Genomic DNA, 27,426 nt, shown 5'->3' with positions numbered 1-27,426 from the left:
TCTAGCCCTTCGAGCCTGCTCCACCATTCAATAAGATCATGGCTGATCTGAAGTGGATCAGTTCCACTTTCCCGCTTTCTCCCCATAACCCTTAATTCCCTTGTCTGTCAAAAACCTATCTACCCGTGACTTAAATATATTTAGCGAGGTAGCCTCCACCACTTCAATGGGCAGAGAATTCCAGAGATTCACCACCCTTTGAGTGAAGAAGTTCCTCCTCAACTCCGATCTAAACTGCACCCCCCCCCCACTTATCTTGAGGCTGTGCCCTCTAGTCCTGCTATCCTTTCTAAGCAGGAAGAATCTCTCTACCTCTACCCTATCCATCCCCTTCATTATCTTATACGTCTCTATAAGATCCCCCTCATCCTTCTGAACTCCAACGAGTACAGACCCAATCTATTTAGTCTCTCTTCATAGTCCAACCCCCTCATCTCTGGTATCAGCCTCGTGAACCTCCTCTGCACTCCCTCCAAGGCCAATATATCCTTGTGCAAGTGTGGCGACCAAAACTGCACACAGTACTCCAGCTGCGGCCTCACCAGTACAGTGTCTTTAAGACAGAGATAGATAGGTTCTTGATTAATAAGGGGACCAGGAGTTATGGAGAAAAGGCAGGGGAATGAGGATGAGAAAAACATCAGGCTTGATTGAATGGCAGAGCAGACTTAATGGGTCAAGTGGCCTAATTCTGCTCCTATGTCTTATGGTTTTAGGAAGTGAGTGTGGAAGTGATATAGCTGGAGATAAATATCGAAAAGATTTTTACATAATTCATTATCTTTGTCATATCAACTTTCCTGATAATACTGTGCCTTTTATGGTGCAACATCCAACTGCTATAATGTAGCAAATTCTGTTAATCATTGTAAGCAACCAATTGGAGAGGCAAGGCTTGATCAGGGATAGTCAGCATGGCTTTGTCAGGGGGAGGTCATGCCTAACAAATTTGATTGAATTTTTTAAGGTGTTGACCAGATGTGTAGATAAGGTAGTACAGTTGATGTAGTTTATATGGTTTTCAGCAAAGACTCTGACAAGGTTCCACATGGGAGACTTATAAAGAAGGCAAATTACACATGGGATATTGGGTAATTTATACAAGTGGATTCAAAATAGGCTCAGCTGTAGGAAACAGAGGGTGATGATGGAAGGCTGCTTTTGTGACTGGAAGCCAGTGTCCAGTAGTGTACCACAGGGATCTGTGCTGGGTCCCCTATTACTTGTCATTTATATAAACAATATAGATGACTACGCAAGGGGGTAGGGATTAGTAAATTTGCGGATCACACAAAGATTGGCCGAGTGGTTAACAGTGAGATTGAGTGTCTTGGGCTACACAAAGATATAGACTGAATGACCAAATGGGCAGACGGAATTTAATCCTGAAAAGTGTGAGATAACATACTTTGGAATGGGTAATTTGACAAGCAAGTATTTAATGAATGACATGACACTTGGTAGTTCTGTAGACCAAATGGACCTTGATTGTTTGTTTGTTTGGAAATCTCTGAAAATGGGAAGGCCATGTTAGTCAGGTGGTGAAAAGTACGTATGGGACACTTGCCTTTATCAGTCAAGGCATAGATTACAAAAGCAGGGACATTACGTTGGACTTGTATAGAACTTTGGTGAGGCCACAGCTGAAGTACTGTGTACAGTTCTGGTCACCACATATAGAAAGAATGTGATTACACTTGAGGGGGTGCAGAGGAGATTCGGTAGGATGCTGACTGGAATGGAACATTTAAGTTATGAAAGGAGATTGAGTTAATTTTGTTGGAGCAGAGAAGGGCAAAGGGCAACCTGATCGAGGTGTACTAGATTATGAGGGACACTGACAGAGTGGATAGGGGTCATGATGTGGATGTGCCAGCGTTGGACTGGGGTAAACACAGTAAAAAGTCTGACAACACCAGGTTTTAGTCCAACCGATTTATTTGATAGTAAACTCACAAGCTTTCGAGGGGACTCCCTCTTTGTCAGGTGAATGGAGAGTTCTGGCCTCGGACAGAGCATATAAAGCACAGACAGTTCAGTAATCTCTAAACTGTCTGTGCTTTATATGCTCTGTCCGAGGCCAGAACTCTCCATTCACCTGACAAAGAGGGAGTCCCCTCGAAAGCTTGTGAGTTTACTATCAAATAAATCGGTTGGACTAAAACCTGGTGTTGTCAGACTTTTTAGAGTGGATAGGGGGCAGCCGTTCCTCTTAGTCGATGGGTCAGTCACGAGGGGGCACAAAATCAAAGTGAAAGGCAGGAAGTTTAGGAGGGTATGTAAAGAAAAGCTTTTTTACCCAGGGGGTGGTGTCCACCTAGTGGGTGGAATATGCTGCCCTGAAGGATGGCCGAGGCGAGTTGCCTCACATCCTTTAAGAAGTACCTGGATGTGCGCTTGGCACATTATAACTTTCAAGGCTATGGGCCAAGTGCTGGTAAATGGGATTAGGTGAGAGGTCAGGCGTTTCTCACATGTCAGTGCAGACTTGATGGGCCAAAGGCCTCTTCTGCACCATATGATTCTATGACTCAACTATGCATGATCTAGTAACACTGTAACACACTTCATGCCACACTTCAGACAACACATGCTGTTAAACTGAATATCTGTACTGAACGTCTAAAAAAGTACCATAAAAGGGACAATGTCAGTTATTCACAAGTGCAAAAATAATGTCAGCATATAGGGATATCCAGACTCAATGTCTGCAGGCACTTAACTGATCTTCCAGCAAAAGGATCCAGGATTCTATCTCCTAACTGAAGAACAGTTAACCTTTGAATGATGTCATCTAATGTTAATTTAGGAATTAGACCTTGACAGACCAGCTCTGCCTTCATTCCTAAACCTGTGCCCTGACTACCCACAAAGAATGAAAGGTTCAGTTAGTGATTATTTATTGATCAGCCTACATATGAATACACAAAATATGTACAAAAAGTGGGCGTTAAACAAATCATTATAGCACTTCCTAACCAAAAGATACACTTGTTCACCAGTTAATGTAAATTAGTGCAATACAGTCAGGGAAGAAAGTGCAACAAAACTGTGCTGTAACTCAACAAACTCGAGACACGGAGATACTGCTGATCCAGTACTGCATCAGAGAGGTACGACGTGGAGATGCCGGTGTTGGACTGGGGTAAGCACAGTAAGAAGACTCATAACACCAGGTTAAAGTCCAATAGGTTTATTTGGAAGCACAAGCCACAGGCTTTTGGAGCACTACCCCTTCATTAGGTGCAAACTCAATTTACAAGATAATGGTTGGAATGCAAGTCTTTACAAGTAATCAAGTCTTAAAGGTACAAATAATGTGAGTGGAGAGAGCATTAAGCACAGGTTAAAGAGATGTGTATTGTCTCCAGCCAGGACAGTTAGTGAGATTTTGTAAGCCCAGTCAAATCGTGGGGGTTACAGATAGCGTGACATAAACCCAAGATCCTGGTTGAGGCCGTCCTCATCTGTGCAGAACTTGGTTATCAGTTTTTGCTCAACGATTCAGCGTTGGCATGTGAAGGCCACCTTGGAGAACGCTTACCCAAAGATCAGAGGCTGAATGCCGTGACCCCTGAAGTGTTCCCCAACAGGAAGAGAACACTCCTGCCTGGTGATTGTTGAGTGCTGTTCATCCATCTGTTGTTGTAATGTCTGCATAGTCTCCCCAGTGTACCATGTCTTGGGACATCCTTTCCTGCAACGTCTCAGGTAGACAAGTTGGCTGAGTTGCAAGAGTATGTATTGTGAAGGCTCCAGGGAAGATGTCGTTGCTTCTCCATTCTGGGGAAGTACTGGATGATGAAGGGTACTCTGTCCGCTGTGTCCCGTGTTTGTCTTGAGGATATCAGTGCAGTTTTCCTCTGCGGCATGTTGGAACTGTTGATCGATGAGTCGAATGCCATATCCTGTTCTTATGAGGGCATCTTTCAACACCTGGATGAGTCAGTTACAATCCTCCTCATCTGAACAGATCTTGTGTATACAGATGGCTTGTCCGTAGAGGATGGCTTCTATAGCGTGCTTAGGATGTAAGTGGAGAAATGGAACATCGTGGGCTTGTGGTACAGTGAAGTGTGGAGATGAGCGTCCTTGATGGAGATGCATGTGTCCAAGAATGCAACCGATTCTGGAGAGTAGTCCATGGTGAGTCCGATGATGGGATGGAACTTGTTGATATCATCATACAATTGTTTCAATGATTGTTCATCATGAGTCCAATATCATTGATGTATCTAACGTACAGCATCGGCTGAAGGTCCTGTTCGAACCTGTGCATAAAGATGTTGGCATATTGAGGTGCCAGTTTGGTCGCCATGGCTGTTCCGTGTGTCTGGATGAAAAACTGGTTGTTGAAGGTGAAGACATTGTGGTCCAGGATGACGTAGATGAGTTGTAAAATTGCATCTAGAGATTGGCAGTTGCAGCAATGCCATCATTGTGAAGGCAGACCTTCGGAGCACCCTCCATGCTCTCATCTCACGTATGCCCTGCGTTGGAGATCTCTACTGCCTCCCAAACTTGCTCAAGGCCAACACAGTCAGCCATTCCATCATATCAGGCAATGGGATCCTGTGCGAAAGCTTCTCGGCTACATCGAGGGCATCCTGAAACCCATTGTACAAAGTACCTCCAACTTCTGTTGCAACACTAGAGACTTCGTACAGAAACTCAGCATACATGGAGCAGTTGAACCAGGAGCACTCCTCAATACAATGGATGTCTTGGCACTCTACACCAGTATCCCCCATGTCAATGGCATTGCTGCAACTGCCTCAATACTCAACACTGACAACTGCCAATCTCCAGCTGCAATTTTGCAACTCATCTGCTTCATCCTGGACCACAATGTCTTCACCTTCAATAACCAATTCTTCATCCAGACTCATGGAACAGCTATGGTGACCAAATTCGCACCTCAATATGCCAATATCTTTACGCACAGATTCGAACAAGACCTCTTCATCGCACAGGACCTTCAAATGATGCTATCCACTAGATACATCAATGACATTTTCTTCCTTTGGACTCATGGCGAACCATCACTGAAACAACGATAAGTTGACATCAACAAATTCCATCTCACTGTCAGACTCTCCATGGACTACTCTCCAGAATCGGTTGCATTCTTGCTCACACGCATTTCCATCAAGGACGGTCACATCAGCACTTCACTGTACCACAAGCCCACAGATTACCACATGATGCTCCACTTCTCCAGCTTCCATCCTAAACATGTTAATAAAGAAGCCATCCCCTACGGACAAGCCCTCCGTATGCACAGGATCTGCTCAGATGAGAAGAATCATAACAGACACCTCCAGACGCTGGAAGATACCCTCATAAGAACAGGATATGGCGCTTGACTCATCATTTGACATTTCCGACGTGCCACAGCGAAAAACCGCACCATTCTCCTCAGAAGAAAAACATGGGACATGGTGGACAGAGTGCCCTTCATCATCCAGTACTTCCCCAGAGCCTTCAACATGTCACTGATGAAGACAAACATCTCGCCAAGGCCATCCCCACACCCCCACTTCTTGCCTTCAAACAACTGCACAACCTCCAACAGCCCACTGTCCGTAGCAAACTACCTAGACTTCAGGAGAACAGTGACCACAACAACTTCTGCAAGATATGCCAGATCATCGACATGGATGCCACCATCTCATGTGAGAACGTCATCCACCAGGTACGCGGTACATACTCTTGCGACTCGACCAATGTTGTCGACCTGATACGTTGCAGGAAAGGATGTCCTGAGGCATAGTAAATTGGGAAGACCATGCAGATGCTATGACAACGGATGAATGAACACCGCTCGACAATCACTAGGCAGGAGTGTTCTCTTCATGTTGGAGAACACTTCGGCAGTCATGGGCATCAACCTCTAATCTTCCGGTAAGTGTTCTCCAAGGCGGCCTTCACAACATACAATGCATAATCGCTGAGCAGAGACTGATTGCCAAATTCCGCACACGAGGACAGCCTCAACCAGGATCTTGGGTTTATGTCACACTATCTGTAATCCCCACGACTTTCCTGGGCTTGCAAAATCTCACTAACTGTCCCGGCTGGAGACAATACACGTCTCTTTAAACTGTGCGTAACCCTCTCTCCACTCACACTGTCTGTACCTTTAAGATTTGATTACCTGTAAAGATTCGCATTCCAACCATTATCTTGTTAATTGAGTTTGCACCTGATGAAGGAGCAGTGCTCCAAAAGCTTGTGGCTTGTGCTACCAAATTAACCTGTTGGACTTTAACCTAGTGTTCAGAGAGGTACACCAATGGTCACCACCAGATTGATGCATGGACCCAATCCTGAATCTGGAAACTTGGCCTCTGCTAATGAGCTGCAGACTACCTGAGCCCAACCCTGGTACCAAGGAAAATCAGGGCTTCAATATCAGCCACCTCAAGACCCTCAACACATGCTTTTGCAGTTTCCTGGCCAAGGTCCTTAAGCTGGAATGGTTCAAATTAAGTAACAGATTGGTGAGTCACAAAATAATAACATTTTTACAAAGTACTGTTTAGAAACACAGATTTTCATATTTATATAATAAACAAACTTCAATAATTATATACTGAATGGTATTACGCTGCTTTATTGCTCTTTGGTTTCTATTGACTTTTGAGGTCATGTTAATTTTTAAGAGTTAAAATGGTGTTATTCTGGAAATACTTTGGAAGAGCTGACCGAGAGGCTGATAAATTTTTAACTAACTTTCTAACAATCTTAAAGTGCGAACAGGTGAAATTATAATTGTACAACCCAGTGAAGTCACACATTCAACAATTCAATCTAAAGAAAAATAACAGGACTCACTTAAAAAAGATATACACAAAGTGATTAAAGTTTTGCTCTCATACTTTCTAATTCTCCATCAAACATGTAGCCATGCTTTTTAGGCATGTTCAACAAAGGGAAAAATGACAAAAACTGAAAACAATGGGTGATGGAACAGGGATGCAGAAGTATCATATATAATAAACCAATTGGGATACAAAGCACAATTAATAAGATCAGTCAATTCGTAGACACAAGTGGGGGAAAAAAATTGTGAGGAACAAAGGCTAAAAGGCTGCAATCCCTTACCCTTTCACCATATCAGATTGTACTTCATGAACTGCCATTGCCATTTCTTTGCTGCCTCACACTGCACACTTGATAAAATTGGAACCATTCTGAGCTATGTGTGCATGTTACATCAAGGTCACTGTGGTTGCCTCTGAAAGGAAACTTCAACTTATACCTACCCTGTATCATCAGAGTGATCCTTCCTGTCTGTTTGACCAATGTGCAAAGATAATTCCTCAGTACCCTCCATGCTCTGCGCTGATCGCATATCATTCAGTGTGCAGAAGGAGGTCACTCTCTGATCTGTGGGTGCAGAAATGAAGATGGTTACCACACAGTGCAGATTGTCACATTCAAAGAGACAAAAGGCTGTGGTGCTACAACAGTTCAGTCAGGTTCACCAGGAAACCACACAGGTGCTTCACATTCAGCATTATCTTCCCTCATTTGGTTAATGCCAAAGGCAAGTTTGTGACATTCATAACGTATTCAATTCAAATCACTCCCATGACTGAGGTTTTTGCAACACCGCTATAAGGGAAAGCAATAGACATCAAACCCTCAAAAGATCACTTGCTTTTTGACAGTTACATCCAGAGGCTAGCCATGTGTCTACACATATCAAAGGTAACAGACAAATTCATTTTGATTTGTTGTTTCTGATTGGAATGATAGGACATTCTTACCAAGGCCTCCAAAAACCAACAGAATCCAAACAGACATTTTAGAAGCAAATGCCCTTTTACTTCATCTTAACCAACATGCAAAGGGTCACAAAACAGGTACCCCATTCACATCGCTGCAACTGTGAGACTACAAGTTACTTCGGTGACAAGTGTGATGGTGAACATATACAAGGTCTTCAACAGAGATAAAATCTGATATGAAAATTGAAACAGCTCTTTACTCTTACCCATGCTATCCTCAGGCTCCCAATTACACTAGAGCATTCCTGCATATACAAGTCAAAGTATGACAGCATTTCCAATAAAGAGCTCAATAACCTTGTAAAAGAAGCCCTGATGATAATTGAATTATACCTAGAGCAGCAATTGCAGAAACAGCAATGGCGTTGCAAGTACTCTTGCTCCTCTGTAACTTTGCCCTGCACTAGCATGGAGGCCCAGATATTGTCCAGCCCTACTCTTGTGCTGAATGTTCTTCACTCTTCCTCTCCAACTTCATTAAGTCCTGAAGTTTGACCTCCAATCAGGAATTCAGCAAATTGGCCTCCGCTGATTAGCTGCAGCCTGGCTGTGCCCAACCCCATTACCTTGGTGCCATGGGAAAAACAGGGCTCCAATATCAGCCACCTCAAGACCATCAACCCACGTAATTTTCTCTGCAAGGTCCTTAAACTGGAATGGTTCAGATTATGTAACAGGTTGGTGAACACACAAAATAATAATGTCTTTACAAATATTTTAAAAACACATTTTTATATTTATATGATGTATTATGTCAATCTATAAGTACATGAACTTCAATAATTATATACTGAATATTATTATGCTGCTTTATTGGTTTCTATTGACTTCAGGGGTCATGTTAATTTTTAAGAATTAGAATGGTGTTGTTCTGGAAATAATTTGGAACAGCTGCCCTAGAAGCCGATAAATCTTAACTAACTTACTAATAATCTTAAAGTGCAAACAGGTGAAAGTATAATTACACAACCTTTGAATTCACACATTCAACAATTCAGTCTAAAGAAAAATAATAGGATTCACTTAAAAAAGTTACAAAAAAATGATTAGAGTTTAGCTGTTTTTCATACTTCCTTATTCTCCATCAAACATGTAGTTGTGCTTCTTGAGAATTTTTGTAAGGTCTGATTCTGCATTAGTCATACCTTGACTTTGGCCCAATTTAGATAAATCTTTTCTCACCATGTAAAGACAAGTCTGCCGACTGTCAATTCAGTTGTATAACTACATCAACGTGGCCCTACATGGAACCATTTCACCAGTGTATGTCTTCAGCACTACTTTTAAAAGTTTCAAAGGATTACGGGGTAGCAGAGATTCACTGTCGTCACTGAGACCGCTGGCATCGGTGAGATTGCTGCCCCGATGTCAACTTCCATCATTAGTGCCAATCCATTCAACAGCAGAATGACCCAATGCATCGGCAATGGCTAGCACATTCAGTGACAATTCATCATCAGACTGCAGAGCATCTCGCTTCTCTTGATCCTTTTGCAAAGCATAAACATTCTTTGTTCTGCTGTTGCTTATTATTTTTGCTCAGAGCTTACTTTTTTTTCCAGCATGCACACTTAATGTGGCTTATTTTTAGAACATAAGAAATAGGAGCAGGAGTAGGCCATCTAGCCCCTCGAGCCTGCCCCGCTATTCAATAAGATAGTGGCTGATCTGTCGTGTCTCAGTTCCACATCCCCGCCCTCTCCCCATAACCTTTAATCCCCTTGCCTATCAAAAACCTATCAACCCACATCTTAAAAATATTTAGTGAGGCAGCCTCCACCACTTCAACGGGCAGAGAATTCCAGAGATTCACCACGCTTTGAGTGAAGAAGTTCCTCCTCAACTCCGTTCTAAACCACCCCCCCTTTATCTTGAGGCTGTGCCCTCTCGTCCTACTGTCCCCTCTGAGCAGGAAGAGCCTCTCCACCTCTATCCTATCCATCCCATTCATCATCTTATATGTCTCAATGAGATCTCCCCTCATTCTTCTAAACTCTAACGAGTACAAGCCTAGTTTATTCAGCCTCTCCTCATAGTTCAACCCCCTCAACTCCAGAATCAGCCTAGTAAACCTCCTCTGCACTCCCTCCAAGGCCAAAATATCCTTGTGTAAGTGCGGCGACCAAAACTGCAAACAGTACTCCAGCTGCGGCCTCACCAGTGCCCTATACAGCTGCAGCAAGACCTCCCTACTTTTATATTCAATCCCCCTCGCTATGAAGGCCAGCATCCCATTTGCCTTCCTGACCACCTGCTGCACCTGCAGGCTGGGTTTTTGCGACTCATGCACAAGGACCCCGAGGTCCCTCTGCACCGTCGCATGCTGCAGTTTTTTGCCATGTAAGTAATAGTCCTTCCTACCATTATTCCAACCAAAGTGGACAACCTCACATTTGCCAACATTAAATTCCATTTGCCAGTTCCTGGCCCATTCGCCCAGCCTATCTAGATCCTTCTGCAGACTCTCCACACCCTCCGCACAATTTGCCGTTCCACCAATCTTGGTGTCATCAGCAAATTTCAACACCATACCCTCAGATCCACAGCATCTGCAAACAGTATCCTTGCACCAGCATTCTGCAGCTGAATATCCTGTCTTTGCACATCTGTGACATGTTTCAAAAGTCTTGGATGTCACTTCAACTGACAGTTTATGTATTTGAGTGTTCAAACTTAGTTGCTGAGCTTCTTTCACAACCAGCTTCATCGAATTGGCAATTTCCATGGTTTTTTTTAGAGCAAGGTTACTTTGAGTTAGCAGCCATTTCTGTATTGCCTCATTTCTCAGATCACAGACCAGTCTGTTCGGAATTGTGTCATTTAATACACTCACAGTACTCTGCAAGTCTATTTAATACACGAATTGTGCAATTGATTCCCCCTCGATTACATTTGTAAAATCTGAAGCGCTTTGCTTTGGCGAATAGTGTGCTTGCAGAATCCCTACGATTTCTTCATATATCTTAGTGCCTGGCTTCTTTGGCTGCACTAAACTTCTGGGGATATTTAACGCTTTTTTCCCCCCATTACGCTCAGTAATGTGAGCACCCTAATATATTCTGCTGTTTTGTTTGCTTGCATAAAATAATCAAATTGCCCAGCTTAGGAGCTCTACTGCTCCACATTTCTACTGAAGGATCCCACAGTGCCAAAAACATGTGCCATTTTCTTTCAATGGAAGAATCTTCGTGTACAACATGTTTTCAATAATAACCTTATTTTTCCCTTTTGAAACAAGATACAACCCGAGCTTCAACCTGCTTTGTAAACAGTTCTAGCTTTATATTTGCTTTTGCAATCCTTCTTTAATCACCTTGCAGGTGATCATTACTCACATCTACCAAGCCCATTCTGTTTCGAGCACTTGGAAAGCTTTTCTTCAAAGTTCTTTTTCCCAACTTTTCCAACAATATTTTTCCTCCTCCCCAGTGGCTCACTAACTGTTTATTTTGGATCCACAGGTTTGATTCTAGGAGGTACAGATGCTGACAAACTAAAGGAGATTTATAAGCGAGGTGTGTTCTGTACAGGCTTTTCTTAATCTGCACAGTTACCTATGCTAGCAATTGGTGACGTCACATCTGGTAGCATCATGCATATATTATTATACAGCGCTCAGTGCAGCCATTTAAAGTCAATACAAATACATAATAAAAGGGAACAGTGATTTATACTGCTGATTGTTTGGTAAGTGGACTCTGAATGATTGCCATGGAGAATGGACCAGGAGAAAAACTGTCACGCTTTTGTTTAAGTTCAAACTGGGCAGGTCAAATTTGTCTGATTAAGGCATTGCCATTAAGAACAAACTCTTCTCATGCAGTATAAATTGTTGTTCCCATCACAGTTGGTATTCTTGCAAACCATTCTTGATGAGTACAAGACTAAAAAGCTTGGCAGCAATATCTGTACAGATTTGCGGAGACTTCAAAGTCACTCAAAATCCAGCACTGTGTGCCCCATATCAATGGTCTGTTTGCAGGATTGGCAGGAGAACAACATTTTAGCAAGATAGACCTAAGCCAGGCATACCTATAAATGAATATAGGTTACAAGTCTCAAGAACGTCTGATGATTGTGGCATATAAAGGGCTATTTTGGTGCATAAGATTGCCGCTGGGTATCACATCAGCTTCAGCATTGTTCCAGAGAGTAATGGATCAAATCCTGAGTGGGCTAAAGAGGAATCCAGTGGTTCCTGGATGGAATTATGGTTACTGATGAAGACAAAGAAGAGCATCTTCGGAATCTGGATGCTGCTCTTCAAAGATTGGACTATGGCTGAGAATCTGCAAGGACAAATGTGAATTCTTAATTTTCAGTTGTATATTTGGGACATGTGATAGACACCACGGCCTTCACAAATCTCCTTTGAAGGTCAAGGTTATTACAGAGGCACCCATCATAATGTTGACCAGTTGCGAACCTTCCTAGGGTTATGATGTGGAGATGACAGCATTGGACTGGGGTTAGCTATGCTCTTTTATCAGATGAGTGTCATTCACCTGATGAAGAAGGAGCGCTTTGAAAGTTCGTGATTCCTAATAAACCTGTTGGACTTCAACCTGGTGTTGTGAGACTTCTTACCCGTCCTAGGGTTGTTGAACTACTACAGAAGATTTGTTCTAAATTTGGTGACCATTATAAAATCTTTGCACAATCTGTTATGCCGAAAAATGAAACAGCAAAGCAGCGTGTAAACAGGACAAAAGAAAAAGTATTCATACTGTGCAAAATGATTGAGAGAAACAAGATCTTTCAAGTCAAGTGGATGCAGGGTGACCGGGACTGGGAACTGAATATCCAGGGGGTATCAGACGTTTAGGTAGGATAGACAGGAAGAAAAAGGAGGTGGGGCAGCTCTGTTAATAAAGGATAATATCAGAGTGGTAGTGAGAGACGATGTCGGCTCCAAGGAGCAAAACGTGGAATCGTTGTGGGTGGAGATAAGGAATAAGGGGAGAAAGTCACTGGTGGGTGTGGTCTATAGGCCCCCAAATAATAACTTTGAGGTGGGGAGGGCTATAAACAAGCAAATAATTGATGCGTGCAAAAACGGAACGGCAATAATCATGGGGGATTGTAACCTGCATATTGATTGGTTGACTCAAGTCAGATGCGGTGGACTTGAGGAAGAGTTCTTAGAATGCTGTTGGGATAGTTTCCTTGAACAGCATGTTACAGGACCTACGAGAGAGCGAGTTATCTTAGATCTGGTACTGTGTAACGAGGCAGGTAGAATTAGGGATCCTCTTGGGATGAGTGATCACCATATGGTTGAATTTCTGATACAAGTGGAGGGTGAGAAAGTAGAGTCCCAAACCAGTGTCCTCTGCTTGAACAGAGGGGAGTATGAAAGGGTAAGGGCAGAATTGGCTAATGTAGACTGGGGGCGCAGACTGGTTGGTGGGACAGCTGAGGAACAGTGGAGGATTTTTAAGGAGATTTTTTTCAGTACTCAGCAAAAATATATTCCAGTGATAAAGAAGGACTGTAAGAAAAGGGATAACCAGCCATGGATAACAAAGGAAATAAAAGAGAGTATTAAATTAAAAACCGATGCGTAAGAGTGGCTAAAAATAGTGGGGAATTAGAAGACTGGGAAATATTTAAGAAACAACAAAGAATGACTAAGAAAGCAGTAAAGAAAGGAAAGATAGAGTATGAAACTAAACTAACTCCAAATATAAAAAATGATAGTAAAAGTTTTTACAAATATATAAAGAGGAAGAGAGTGGCTAGAGTGAATGCTGGACTCTTGGAGGACAAGAGGGCGGATTTAATGGTGGGAAAGAGGAAATGGCTGAGACTTTAAATAAGTTTTTTGTGTCAGTCTTCACAGTGGAGGACACAAATAGCTTACCGAATATTAAAAATAGACGGTTGGTAGGAGATGAGGTCCTTAATACAATAGAGGTAGTGCTTGGTAGACTAATGGGACTGAAGGTAGACAAGTCCCTGGGACTGGATGGAATGCATCCCAGGGTACTGAAAGAAATGGCAGAAGTAATAGCAGATGCGTTAGTAGTTATTTATCAAAATTCGCTGGACTCTGGGCAAATGCCGGCAGATTGGAAAACAGCTATTGTTATGCCGCTGTTTAAAAAAGGTAGTAGACAAAAGATGGGTAACTACAGGCCGGTTAGCTTAACATCCGTAGTTGGGAAAATGCTGGAATCCATCATTAAAGAAGAAATAGCAGGACACCTGGAAACAAAGGGTTCGATCAAGCAGATGCAGCATGGATTCATGAAGGGAAAGTTGTGTTTGACAAATTTACTGGATTTTTATGAAGATGCAACAAGTGCGGTAGACAGAGGGGAACCGGTGGATGTGGTGTTTTTAGATTTCCAGAAGGCGTTTGATGAGGTGCCTCACAGAAGGTTGCTACAGAAGGTTAAGGTACACAGAGTTGGGGTAAAGTGTTAGCATGGATTGAGGATTGGCTATCTAACGGGAAGCAGAGAGTTGGAATTAATGGGTGCTTTTCTGGGTGGCAGTTGGTGACTAGTGGCATGCTGCTGGGACCTCAACTGTTTATCATATACATAGACGGAAGAGGGGGCTGAGTGTAGGGTAATAAAGTTTGCTGATGACACGAAGATGAGTGGAAAAGCGAATTGCGTGGAGGATGCGGAAAGTCTGCAGAGAGATTTGGATAGGCTGAGTGAGTGGGCGAGGACCTGGCAGATGGAGTGTAACGTTGGCAAATGTGAGGTTATCCAGCTTGGAAGAAATAATAGTCGGATGGAATATTATTTAAATGGTGAAAAGTTGCAGCATGCTACTGTGCAGATGGACCAGGGGGTCCTCGTGCACGAATTGCAAAAATTCAGTCTGCAGGTGCGGCAGGTGATCAAGAAGGCGAATGGAATGTTGGCCTTTATTGCAAGGGGGATAGAATATAAAAGCAGGGAGGTCTTGCTGCAACTGTACAAGGCACTGGTGAAGCCACAACTGGAGTACTGTGTGCAATTTTGGTCCCCTTATTTGCGAAAGGATATATTGGCCTTGGAGGGAGTACAGAGAAGGTTCACCAGGTTGATACCGGAGATGAGGGGGTTAGCTTCTGAGGAGAGATTGAGTAGATTGGGCCTGTACTTGTTGGAGTTTAGAAGGCTGAGGGGGGATCTTAGACATATAAGATAATGAAGGGGCTAGATTGGGTAGAGATAGGGAGATTCTTTCCACTTAGAAAGGAAACCAGAACTAGAGGGCACAGCCTCAAAATAAGGGGGGGGGGGTGCAGTTTAGAACAGAGTTGAGGAGGAACTTCTCTCAGAGGGTAGTGAATCTCTGGAATTCTCTGCCCATTGAAGTGGTGGAGGCTACCTCGTTGAATATGTTTAAGTCACGGGTAGATAGATTTCTGATCGATAAGGGAATTAAGGGTTATGGGGAGCAGGCGGGTAAGTGGAACTGATCCACTTCAGATCAGCCATGATCTTAGTGAATGGCAGGGCAGGCTCGAGGGGCTAAATGACCTACTCCTGCTCCTATTTCTTATATTCTTATGTTAAGTCTGAGGACAATTTGCCACTGAATGTGCTAGCCATCGTTGGTGTTGCAAATATAAACTGATCACTCCACTGATGGATGGATAGCCAGTACAAATGGAAGTTGACATTGGGGCATCAAACTTGGATATCATTCCACCATCTCTGAGAAGACAAGTGTTGAACAAATTACACAAGCGCCATTGTGGAATTGTGAGAATGAAAGAAATAGTGAGAAGCTAATTCCTGTGGCCTGGGTTGGATGTAGCAATAGAGACAGCAGGTTTGAGTTCTTTATGTGCAAAGGCATGAAACCTGCCACTGTTACCACTGCTGCATCCTTGGGGATGGCTGAAAGAGGCTTGGCAACAAGTGCATGTTGACTACACAGAACCTTTTGATGAGTACATGTTCCTAGTCACAGGCGATGCTCAAAGTGGCCAGAAGTCATTATAATTAAGTCAACATAATAAGAAAAGACAATCAAGAGGAATCTTTTGTAGATTTGGATTCCCTGGGCAATCAGTGAGTAATAATGGACCACAAGTTTCTTGAAAAAAAGGTATACAGCATATTAGGTCTGTATCATGCCATCCTGTTATGAATGGACTAGCAGGACATTTTGTGCAAACAATGAAACGCACACTAAAGGCATCCAGGGAACAAGGTTCATTGACCAAACATGTAAAACAATTCTACTCACTGCTAAGAATGCTGCTTATTCAACAACAAATGTTTCTCCAGTATTACTGGAAGAAGGAGCGACAATTACATTTGGCATTTGACTTACTGAAACCTCCAAAGATTTCAACCTTTCAAAAATTGTCCAAAAGAAACAAAGTCAGATCGAATTGCAGGAAAATGAAAGTAAACCTCATACTTTCCACCAAGGACAAGTAGTTTTCTCTAGGAACTACTCTACAGGAGAGGTTCCTGCCACAATCATTGCACAGACTGGACCTGTCTTGTACACCATCCTGACCTGGGATAGTGTCATCTAGATGAGACACATGGACAGCTGTTTGGGGGCGGGGGGGGAGAACTGATCCAATGGGAGGTAGAATCTGCAGTGAATAGAATTCAACTATACAAGATCCTGACCTGAACCTTTCTGATAACCGGTTCTGTTGGTGTCAGGGTGAGGAAAACACCACTTCAATTTCAAACCAAGCAGAGCTAACCTCTAGTTACACCGTTAACACTAGTAAAAATAACCACTGATGATGTTCATATAAAGTTGAAAATGCCAGAAGTTACAAATAGTGCCAAGAAGCAAAAGCTTAAGATTCACCAGCAACCATTCAGAAATTGATGACCTCGAAAGTGTCAGACTCATTGATTATTGTTGATGTTTGTTGGGGATGTTCTATTTAAAGGGGTAGGAAATAATTTCAACAATGCAGTTCCGAAACAACACTAAGCACTGTATAATAATATATGCATAATGTCACTGATTGCTAATGCAGGGAACTGTGTAAGGAACAGCCTGTACTGAACACACCTTGTTAATAAAGCTCCTTTAGTTTGTCAGCCTCCATGCCCCCTAACATCAATCCTGCAATCACAACAAGTGTCAAATCTAAATGTGTTAAGTTGCCCTCATGTGTGCAAGACAAAAAACTTTGACAGCATGTCCCTTTTAAGTGAGTCACACTGTGATCTTGACTGATGATCTTAAATTGGCTCTCAGTGTAATTCTTAACACAATGAGAAGTGCTTAGCAAGTGTTATCCAATCACGTAATCATATCTAATGTTGGACAGTTTGACCTTCTTTAGAGTGGCAATCAGCATGCTGTGCCCAATTACTCAGACTAAATTTCTTCCCTGCCTGTCTCACCTGACCTTCCAACTGCTGGGCCAGAGTCAGGTACCCCAGCTGTCCTTGAGGCAAAACACGAATGTCCAGTTCCATCAAACTGAAGAAGAACATGCACCAGATATTGTGCTTGAAGGTCCATTGAAATTGACAGGCCAAGGTTTTCACCAAGTTCAAATGCTTTAGTTGGAGTACAGAAGGAGGTGGGGGGGGGAGGGGTAGCATTATTGGTCAAGGACTGTATCACAGTGTCAGAGAGGAAGTTTGATGAGGACTTGTCTGTTGAGGTAGTATGGGCGGAGATTAGAAATAGGAGAGGAGAGGTCACCCTGTTGGGAGTCTTTTATAGACCTCCTAAAAGTTCTAGAGAGGTTGAGGAAAGGATTGCGGAGACGATCCTGGTTAGGAGTGAAAGTAATAGGGTAATTGTTATGGGGGACTTTAACTTTACTAATATTGATTGGAATTGCTATAGCTCTAGCTCGTTAGAGGGGTCAGTTTTTGTACAAAGCGTGCAGGAGGGTTTTTTGAGTCAGTATGTAGATAGGCCAACTAGAGGTGAGGCTATATTGGATTTGGTGCTGGGAAATGAGCCAGAACATCGTGGGCCGAAGGGCCTGTTCTGCACTGTAATGTTCTATGTTCTATGTTCTAAGGGCCCAAGGTTGGTGGGGAGGCACTACAGGCCCGAGGGTGGTGGTGGTGGAGCACCAGAGGCCCGAGGGTGGGGATGGGGTGGAGGAAAACAAAGATCTGGCTGGAGGGACAATCAGAGGTCCAAGGGGGGTGGGGGGGGCATCAGAAGCTAAGCATTTCCATTAGCTTAGTTGATTATTTTCTATATCTTGTCATGTCACTAACGATCTGTACTTGGATTCTTAGGTATTTTTGCACCTCCATTGGTTCTAGCTTTTGAGCATTTAGAAAGCAGTCTATCATCTTTAGATCTAAAAAGCGGATGACCTTCAGGAAATTAATTCAGGAGTTGTATTCAATGACAGTGAATAGGAGGCTTTATTAAGCTCTGATATTTTGAATTCATTCACAGCAACCTTGTTGCTGGCTGGTCAGCATTTACTGCTCATCCCAAGTTGCCCAAGGGCAATTGACATCAACCACATTGTTGTAGGTCTGGAGTCACACATAGGCGAGACCAGGTAAGAATGGCCAATTTCCTTCCCTAAGGGACGTTAGTGAACGAGATGGTTTTTTACCAACAATTGACAATGGTTTCATATATTTTTGTTGGATTCAGATTTCATCATATGTGGTGGTGGGATTCGAACCTGGGTCCCCAGAACATTAGCTGAGTTTCTGGCTTAACATCTAGTGATAATACCACTCGCCATCACCTCCCCATTATTCTGAATTATTGAGGAATTTATCTAGTGTCTCTTTTCGCAGCACTTTGCATGAAGATGTTATATTCAAACTCAGTTGTGTTTATGTGGAATTGCAAATATAAACCCCACAGTCCTAACACATACCAACTGACATAAACATATTTTAATATTTGTAGGCAAAGATAATTATCAGGATGATTAAAAGGAATATATTACCACAGAACATATTTGAAACTGTAAAGACTTTTTATGGAATGAAACCCGATCAATACCTGTCTTTATGTTGAGAGGTATTGATCGGGTGGATTCTCAGAGGCTATTTCCCAGGGCTGAAATGGTTGCTACGAGAGGACACAGATTTAAGGTGATGGGGAGCAGGTACAGAGGAGATGTCAGGGTTAAGTTTTTCACTCAGAGGGTGGTGAGTGGAGGCAAAAGTCTTTTAAGAGACTTCTGGATGACTACATGGGACTGAATAGGATTAAGCGTTACAGGTAAGCCTAGTAGGTAGCGATACGATCGGCGCAACTTGTGGGCTGAAGGGCCTGTTTGTGCTGTAGTTTTTCCATGTTCTATGTTCTAAATCCAATGTGAAGAGGAATTTAGGATGAACACATCATAAAAATGCTTCAAAAATTCATTTTGCTATTCCATTTCTCTTAATAGAATTCTCTAATAGAATAGCAGCTTAATGCACAGAATGACAAAGGGGTCAGAGGTCACATTTCACAAAGCTATGCCTGTGGGAGGAGATGATAGAGTAACTACAAAATATGCCAAATAACGTAGGGATTAGGAGAGATTATTTTTAACACAACATGCAATAGCTTTGATATGACTAAAGAATGAAGTAACTGACCACCAAATATACAAAAAACAGCCATCACTACAGCAAACATTAAGTTCCTTGTCAGACACTTGCATCTCTTCAGAAAGTACACAATGTAAATAAACTAGTTTAAAGGTTGCATTTGTTTGCCTCGGGCTTATTTCCAATGTCAGCGTTAGATGGATTGTTTTAAACATGATTAGATTCATTTTAGTATTCATTGAAAGGAGGCATCCATCCTTGGAGTGCAGTTAATAATACTTCTCAGTGAGCAGAAGTGAATTGATGCTTTCTCTGCTGAAGCTACAGTATATCTGTTTTGTGATTGTTTACACATTCCCAGGAACAATAGACTAAAAAGGACAGTATTTATATCCCCTGGGAGTCCTGAACTGAGTTCATGTTTCAACAAATGAAATCAAGCAGAAAATTTCACACCACATTAGGCAGAAATTTCATTTCTTTTAACCTTCATGACAGGTTTGACATTATGGAGAATATATGTAACACTAAAATTTTCTGAAAAAAAACATTTGGTAGAGGGATGTTGGCATCGCTATGTCAGCATTTATTGCCCAACCCTAGTTGTCCAAGATGATGAATCTTGAAAAACTGCAGTTCGTAGAAACCCGACAGTACAGAAAGAGGCCATTCGGCCCATTGAGTCTGCATCGACCATAATCCCACCCAGACCCTATCCCATATCCTTACATAGTTACCCATTCATCCCTGTAACCTACGCACTTCAGGACAATAAGGGTAATTTTAACATGGCCAATCAATGTAACCTGCACATCTTTGGACTGTGGGAGGAAAGCGGAGCACCCGGAGGAAACCCACGCAGACACGAGGAGAACTGTGCAAACTCCACACGGACAGTGACCCAAGCCTGGAATCGAACCCAGGTCCCTGGAGCTGTGAAGCAGCAGCGCTAACCACTGTGCTACCGTGTCATCCTCATGTGGCAAAAGTACACCCAGGGTACTGTTATGTGAGGAATTCCAGGTTTTGACCCATTATTGAATGGTAAGTTACTTCTAAGTCAAGAGGGTATGACGTTGGAGAGTATTTGGAGATGGTGGTGTTCCTATGCAATTGCTGCCCTTGTCCTTCTAAGTGATAGAAGTTTTGGTAGATTGTGGCACGGTGGCACAGTGGTTAGCACTGCTGCCTCACAACTCCAGGGACCTGGGTTCGATTCCTGGCTTGGGCCACTGGAGTTTGCAGATTCTTCCCATGTTTGTGTGGGTTTCCTCCAGGTGCTCTGGTTTCCTCCCACAGTCCAAAGATGTGAGAGTTAGGTTAATTGCTTATGTTAAATTGTCCCTTAGTGTCCCGGAATGCATAGAGGGATTACAGGTTCAAGGGATTAATGGGGTAAATATGTGGAGTGATAGGGATTGCGTTTGGGTAGGATTGTTGTCAGTGCAGACTCAATGGGCCGAATGGCCTCCTTCTGCACTGTAGGGTTTCTATGATTTCTATCATTCAAACCTCAGGCAAAGTACACTGGTGGTGGATGGGATGCCAATCAATTTTTAAAAGTGCATAGAACATAGAACATAACAGCGCAGTACAGGCCCTTCGGCCCTCGATGTTGCGTCGACCAGTGGAACGAATCTAATGGCCCTCTAACCTAAACTATTCCAATGTTATCCATATGCCTATCCACTGACCATTTGAACACCCTTAAAGTTGGTGAGTCCACAACTGCTGCAGGCAGGACACTCCATGCCCTTACTACCCTCTGAGTAAAGAACCTACCTCTGACATCCGTCCTATAACTACCACCCCTCAATTTAAAGCTATGTCCCCTCGTGTTAGCCATCACCATCCAAGGAAAAAGGCTCTCACTGTCCACCCTATCTAATCCTCTGATCATCTTGTATGCCTTGTATGCCATGAATATTCCTCATTCATGGAATGTGGGCATTTATTGCCCATCCCTATTTTCCCTTGAAAAAGTGGTGGTGAGCCATCTTCTTAAACCACTGCAGTCTATACCCATAGTTAGGGAGGGAATTCCAGGATTTTGACCCAACAACAGTGAAGGAACGGCAATATATTTCCAAATCAGGACAGTGAGTGACTTTGAGCAGGACTTTTAAATGCTGGTATTTCCATGTGTCTGCTGATCTTATCCTTCCAGAAGTTGTGCCTGCTGACCCTATCCTTCCAGAAGTTGTTCCAGCAAAACACAACCCAAGCTTCTACACCGTAACCTTGTAGCTAAAATCCTTGACCCCTAGGACCATTGTGGAACTTCATTAAGGACCCTTGCATCCTTCCAAAAGTGAGGTGACCAGAATACACTACTGTTGTTGGGGCCTAACCAGAACTTTTGTCATGGTTCAGTATAATTTCCCCGCTTTCATACTCAATGCTTGTATTTATGAAGCCCAAGAGCACATGCACTTTGCTATCTACACTCTCATGTCCTGCCACCTTCAAAGATCTATGCACATGAACCTCCTGTCCCTACGCCCTCTTTAGAACTGTATCATTAGATGGAAATTAAGATTCTTCTGGAGGAAGGCTGGGAGTTGCTTGAGAAGCATACCGGAACAGGAAGGTGCAGAATGAATTAAATATAGCGTGCAAAGTGTTGTGTACAACCTTCCAGCCAGGAGGCCATTCAAGCCCTTAATGGTCATTAAAGACCTCATTTAACGATGACCTTGAAACCACTGCTGATTTACACATAGTAAATAGTCTCACAACATCAGGTTAAAGTCTAATAGGTTAATTTGGTAGCATGAGCTTCTGGAGAGCTGCTCCTTCATCAGGTGAGTGCACTCCGAAAGCTTGTGCTACCAAATAAACCTGTTGGGACTTTAACCTGGCGTTGTGAGACTACTTACTGTGCCCACCCCAGTCCAATGCCAGCATCATGATTTACATATAAAGCCATCTGGTTCATTAATGTTCTTTTACCTGGTCTGACCAAACATGACTCCAGACACTCAGCAATGTGGCTGACTCTTAAATGCTCTCTGAAATAGTTCAGCAAATCACTCAGTTGTATTCAACTACTACAAATGGAACAACAAGAAACAAAACTAGATAGATCACCCGGCATTGACCTAGGCAACGTAAATGACAACAGCAAACCCAGCCCCATTGACCTTGCAAACCCCTCCTTACTAACAGCTGGCGGGTTGTGCCAAAATTGGACGAGCTGTATCACAGACTAGTCAAGCATCAGTCATGCTCACGGAATCATACCTTATAGATAATGTCCCAGACACCACCACCCCTGGGTATGTCCCACGTCACTGGTAGGACAGACCCAACAGAGGTGGTAGCACAGTGCTGTACAATTGGGAGGGAGTTGTCCTGGGAATCCTGAACATCGACTCTGGACTGCATGAAGTCTCAAAGCACCATGTCAAACACGGATAGGGAAATCTGCTGATTACCACAGATCGTCCCCCTCAACTGATAAATCAGTCCTCCTCCATGTTGAACACCATTTGCAGGAAGCACTGAGAATGGCAAGGGAGCAGAAAGTATTCTGAGGGGGACTTCAATGTTCATTACCAAGAGTGGCTTAGTAGCACCACTGCAGAATGAGCTCGCCATCCTAAAGGACACAGCTGCTAGGCTGGGACTGCACAGGCGGTAAAAGAACCAAGAGGGAAAAGCATACTTAACCTCATCCTGACCAACCTGCCTGCTGCAGATGCATTTGCCCATGACAGTATTGGTAGGGGTGACTACTGCGAAGTCCTTGTGGTGACAAAGTCCCTTCACATTAAGGATGGCCTCCACTATACTGTGTGGCTCTATCATCATGCTAAATGAGAGAGACTTCAAGCAGATCTAGCAACACAAGACTGGGCATCCCGTGGGCCATCAGCAGCAGCAGAACTGTATTCAACCACAGACTGAAACCTCATATCCCCATTCTACCATTACCTCCAAGCCAGGGGATCAACCCCTGGTTCAAAGAAGTGTGCAAGAGGGCATGCCAGGAACAACACAAGGCTTACCTAAAAATGAGGTTTAACCTGGTGAAGCTATAAAGCAGGACTACTTGCATGCCGAATAGCATCAGCAGCAAGTAATATGCAGAGTTAAGCAATCCTACAACCAATGGATCAGATCCAAGCTCTACAGTCCTGCCACATCTAGCGTGAATGGTGGTGGGCAGTTAAACAACTCACTAGGGGAGAAAACGCCACAAATATCCCCATCTTCAATGATGGAGCAGCCCAGCACATCAGTGCAAAAGATAAGGTTGAAGAATTTGCAAAAATCTTCAGCTGGAAGTGCTGGGTGGATGATCTATCTCAGCCTCCTCTGGTGGACCCAGCATCACAGATGTCAGTCTTCAGCCAATTCGATTCACTCTACGTGATATCAAGAAATGACTAATGACATCGGATCCTACAAAGGCTATGGCTTTGATGACTACACAACGTTCAGTATCATTCACTGCTCCTCAAATACTCAACCAGTCCATGTCCTGATGCAGCAACACCTATCAATATTCAGACTTGGGCTCACAAATGGCAAGAAAGATTTGCGCCACACAAGTGCCGAGCAATAATCATCTCCAACAAGATAGGATCTGAAATCACCCCTTGACATTCAATGGCATTACCATCACTGAATCCCCCACTGTCAAAATCCTGGGGGTTATTCATTGACCAAAAGCTGAACTGGACTAGCCACATAAATACTGTGGCTATCAGAACAAGACAAAGGCTAGGAATCCTATAAGACCATAAGACCTAGAAGCAGAATTAGGCCACTCGGCCCATCAATCTGCTCTGCCATTCGATCATGGCTGATTTTTCTCTCATCCCCATTCTCCTGCCTTTTCCCATAACCCCTGATCCCCTTATTAATCAAGGCCCTATCTATCTCTGTCTTAAAGACACTCAATGACCTGGCCTCCACAGCCTTGTGCAGTAAACAGTTCCACAAATTCACCATTCTCTGGCTGAAGAAATTCCTTCTCATCTCTGTTTTAAAGGATCTGCCCTTTAGCCTGAGGTTGTACCCTCTGTTTATAGTTTTTCCTACTAATGGAAACATCCTCTCCATGTCCACTCTATCCAGGCCTTACAGTATCCTGTAAGTTTCAATAAGATCCCCCCTCATTCTTCTAAACTCCAACGAATACAGATCCAGAGTCCTCAACTGTTCCTCATACGACAAGCTCTTCATTCCAGGGATCATTCTTGTGAACCTCTTCTGGACCCCTTCCAAGGCCAGCACATCCATCCTTAGATATGGGGCCCAAAACTGCTTTCAATACTCCAAATGGAGTATGACTAGAGCTTTATACATCTTCAGAAGTACATCCCTGCTCTAGAAAATAATCTATGCTTCCATTCCTCCTTCTAAAGTGCATAACCTCACACTTCTCCACATTGTATTCCATCTTCTTTGCCCACTCTCCAAACCTGTCCAAGTCCTTCTGCAGTCTCCCTGCTTCCTCAATACTACCTGTCCCTCTACATATCTTTGTATCATCTGCAAACTTAGCAATAGTGCCTTCAGTTCCTTCCTCCAAATCCTGTGGCAAGTAACTCACATCCTGACTTCCCAAAGTCTATCCACTGCCTACAAGGCACAAGTCAGAAGTGTGAAGGAATAATCTCCACTGGTCTGGATGAATGCAGTTCCAAAACACTCAACAAACATTACACCGTCCAGGACAAAGCAGCCCATTTGATTGCTATCCCTTCCACAAACATTCAATACCTCCAGCACTGACAAACAGTGGCAGCTATTTGCACCATCTACAAGATGCACTGAAGGAACTCACGTAGATTCCTTAGCACCAATCTCACTACCAATACCATTTAGAAGGATAAGTACAGCAGATACCTGGGAACCTGGATTCCGCTCCAAATTACTCACCGTTCTGACCTGGAAATATATCATTTTTCCTTCGCTATCACTGGATCAAAATCCTGGAACTCCCACTCTAACAGCACTGTGGGTATACTTACACCTCAGAGATTACAATGGTTGAAGGAGGCAGCTCTCCACCTTCTGAAAGACAACTAGGTACGGGAATAAATGCTGGTCCAGCCTGCGACGCCCACATACTTTGATATGAATTAACAAAGAAACGCTGTTGGTATTCTACGTGCAGTGGGTGGGGGCCACCCTTTGTAGACGTATTGCCAGGTAAAACTTAGTTGGTATGGCTGCAGCCTGGTGAGGAGGGGTAGAGTTGTTCTCCACTTCTTGGGAATCCTGGGCTCAACAGAGGAACGCATCAGTAGAAATGGAGGGATGTTTGGGAAGCCACTCCTCTGCTGCTGATAATGACACCCCACTTCCTAGCCTTCCTGACTGACCCTGGCAATCACTTATACTTCAGGGCTCTAGTGATGTTCTACTGCAGTACCAGCAGTGGCCATCGATGCAGGCACTGGAAAGCTGCTGGTCCTTGATTGGCCAGTAGCTCTCAGTGGCAGGGTAAGCACCCTACATCGGGAAGACCAGCTGGAATTTGCCCGTGGTGGAACTGGGAACCACCAAGGCAGATAGTGGATCACAAAATTAGAGCTTAATCCCAATAGGGCTCCTGAAAATTACCATAGGTGGGTTGCTGCCAGTTCTCCATCCACTGGAAGGACCCTCTGCTGCAACCATTAAAATCCACCCATTAAATTTGTATTACCTTCCCTCATCCCTTCTGCCAAAATGCATTACCTCACACATTCCTAAATTAATTTTAATCTGCCACTAGTCTGCCCATTCTGTTTATCATCAGCAAATTTTGAGATTTTACTCTGGATTCCAATATTCATTTAATTTACATTCATATCAGAAACACGGTCCTACCCTTGACTTTTGGTAACACTGCTGTCTACCATCCTCCAATCCAAAACTAACTACCTGTATTTACCACAATTGTTTTCTGTGAATATTTATACAAGTTGACACTGAACTCCGATTCCATAAAGTTCAATTTTGTTAACCTTTGTTAGTTTTTATGTATTATTATTTGAGGAACCGTAAATGGAGCTAACACTGTGAAATCATCAGTGAACAGTCCCCATTATCACAGAAACTAATCTTCAACTGATTTGGTTCACTGCATGCAATACACTGAAGTTACTGGCAGTCCCAATTTGACAAGTGAAATCTGCCCCCTCTTCAGATGGATTACAAAGTTTGCCTTTGAATTCGCTGGAGAGACACAGACATAGAAGTGATCTGATTTAGGCCTTCAAAATATTTATGGATGTGGATGGCATGCAAGACAATAAAAGCAAAATATTGCAGGCTTGAAATAAAAACAAATCCCAGGAAATCTCAGGTCTTTGGAACTCAAGACTGTTCTGGGTGTGGGGTCAGGAAGAGCTAGGGACCTTCCATTTATATTGAAGGGGCAGAACATGAGGCAGGATTATTTTTTCTCAGAACAAAATCAGCCACTGGAACAGATCTATGGTTGGAAGTGAGAGTTCACTCCTTGCCCTACATTAAGGTTGTGGTGTATGTATATAACATATGTATAATATATAGATCTCATATGTTGGGGTGCGGACTCCCTCTTTAAGAGTATGAGTCAGGTAACCCCTAGGCTATTAGCGCCACCCAGTGTGGGTCCCTGTGGGCCATCTTAGACCTGACTGTGAATGTGTGCAGACCTTCAATATACAGCTCTCAGTATTGAAGTATTCAAGCCTATCTTGTGATTCTTTATGCCCCTCAGTCCGCAGGGGCATACACAATAACTGATGACGTGGCGGTGTCATGGCCTATGCATGGTTTTGGGCCTAAACTTGTCTGGGAGTAGCTGCCAAGGGGACTTGGGCTGCAGGCAACTGCTGGCAGTGATGGGAGGAGGCTCTGGGCCTACACATGTTTGGCAGGACAGAAAATCAAAACCGAAGGGTTTCTTGTTGTTTTACTGTTTTGGTGGGCTTTTGTGTGGTTGGGACTACTGCCATTGGGTTTATTCAGCTAACTGAATCATCTAAAGCCTCAGTGTTGAGATGATTTGTAGCCCAATTTAACTTCTGAGGTCAGCCTGCCTAGTGTACTGAAATACTTAGAAGTGTGTGAGGTCATCTAGCATCTGTAAAATATCTGACAGCTATTCATCGCGGATGCCTACAACAACACGGTCACAAATAACTTTCAATTCACCATATCCTCAAGAACTGGCT

General features: G+C 43.3%; 1 protein-coding gene across 1 annotated transcript in view; it reads right to left on the bottom strand.

The window, feature by feature from the left end:
* LOC145345345 (signal-induced proliferation-associated 1-like protein 2) overlaps positions 1-27,426 on the bottom strand; it is a 505,672-nt gene that overhangs the window by 22,034 nt on the left and 456,212 nt on the right. The window contains exon 20 of the mRNA XM_080193160.1: positions 7,269-7,392. Within this exon, the coding sequence (XP_080049286.1) occupies positions 7,269-7,392 (124 nt within the window). The remainder of the gene's footprint in view (positions 1-7,268; positions 7,393-27,426) is intronic.

The sequence above is a fragment of the Carcharhinus amblyrhynchos genome, chromosome 7 (genome assembly GCF_965287045.1).
Source record: "Carcharhinus amblyrhynchos chromosome 7, sCarAmb.v2.hapA, whole genome shotgun sequence".
NCBI classification, from domain to species: Eukaryota; Metazoa; Chordata; class Chondrichthyes; order Carcharhiniformes; family Carcharhinidae; genus Carcharhinus; species Carcharhinus amblyrhynchos.
This window is presented reverse-complemented; position numbering and strand designations above follow the sequence as displayed.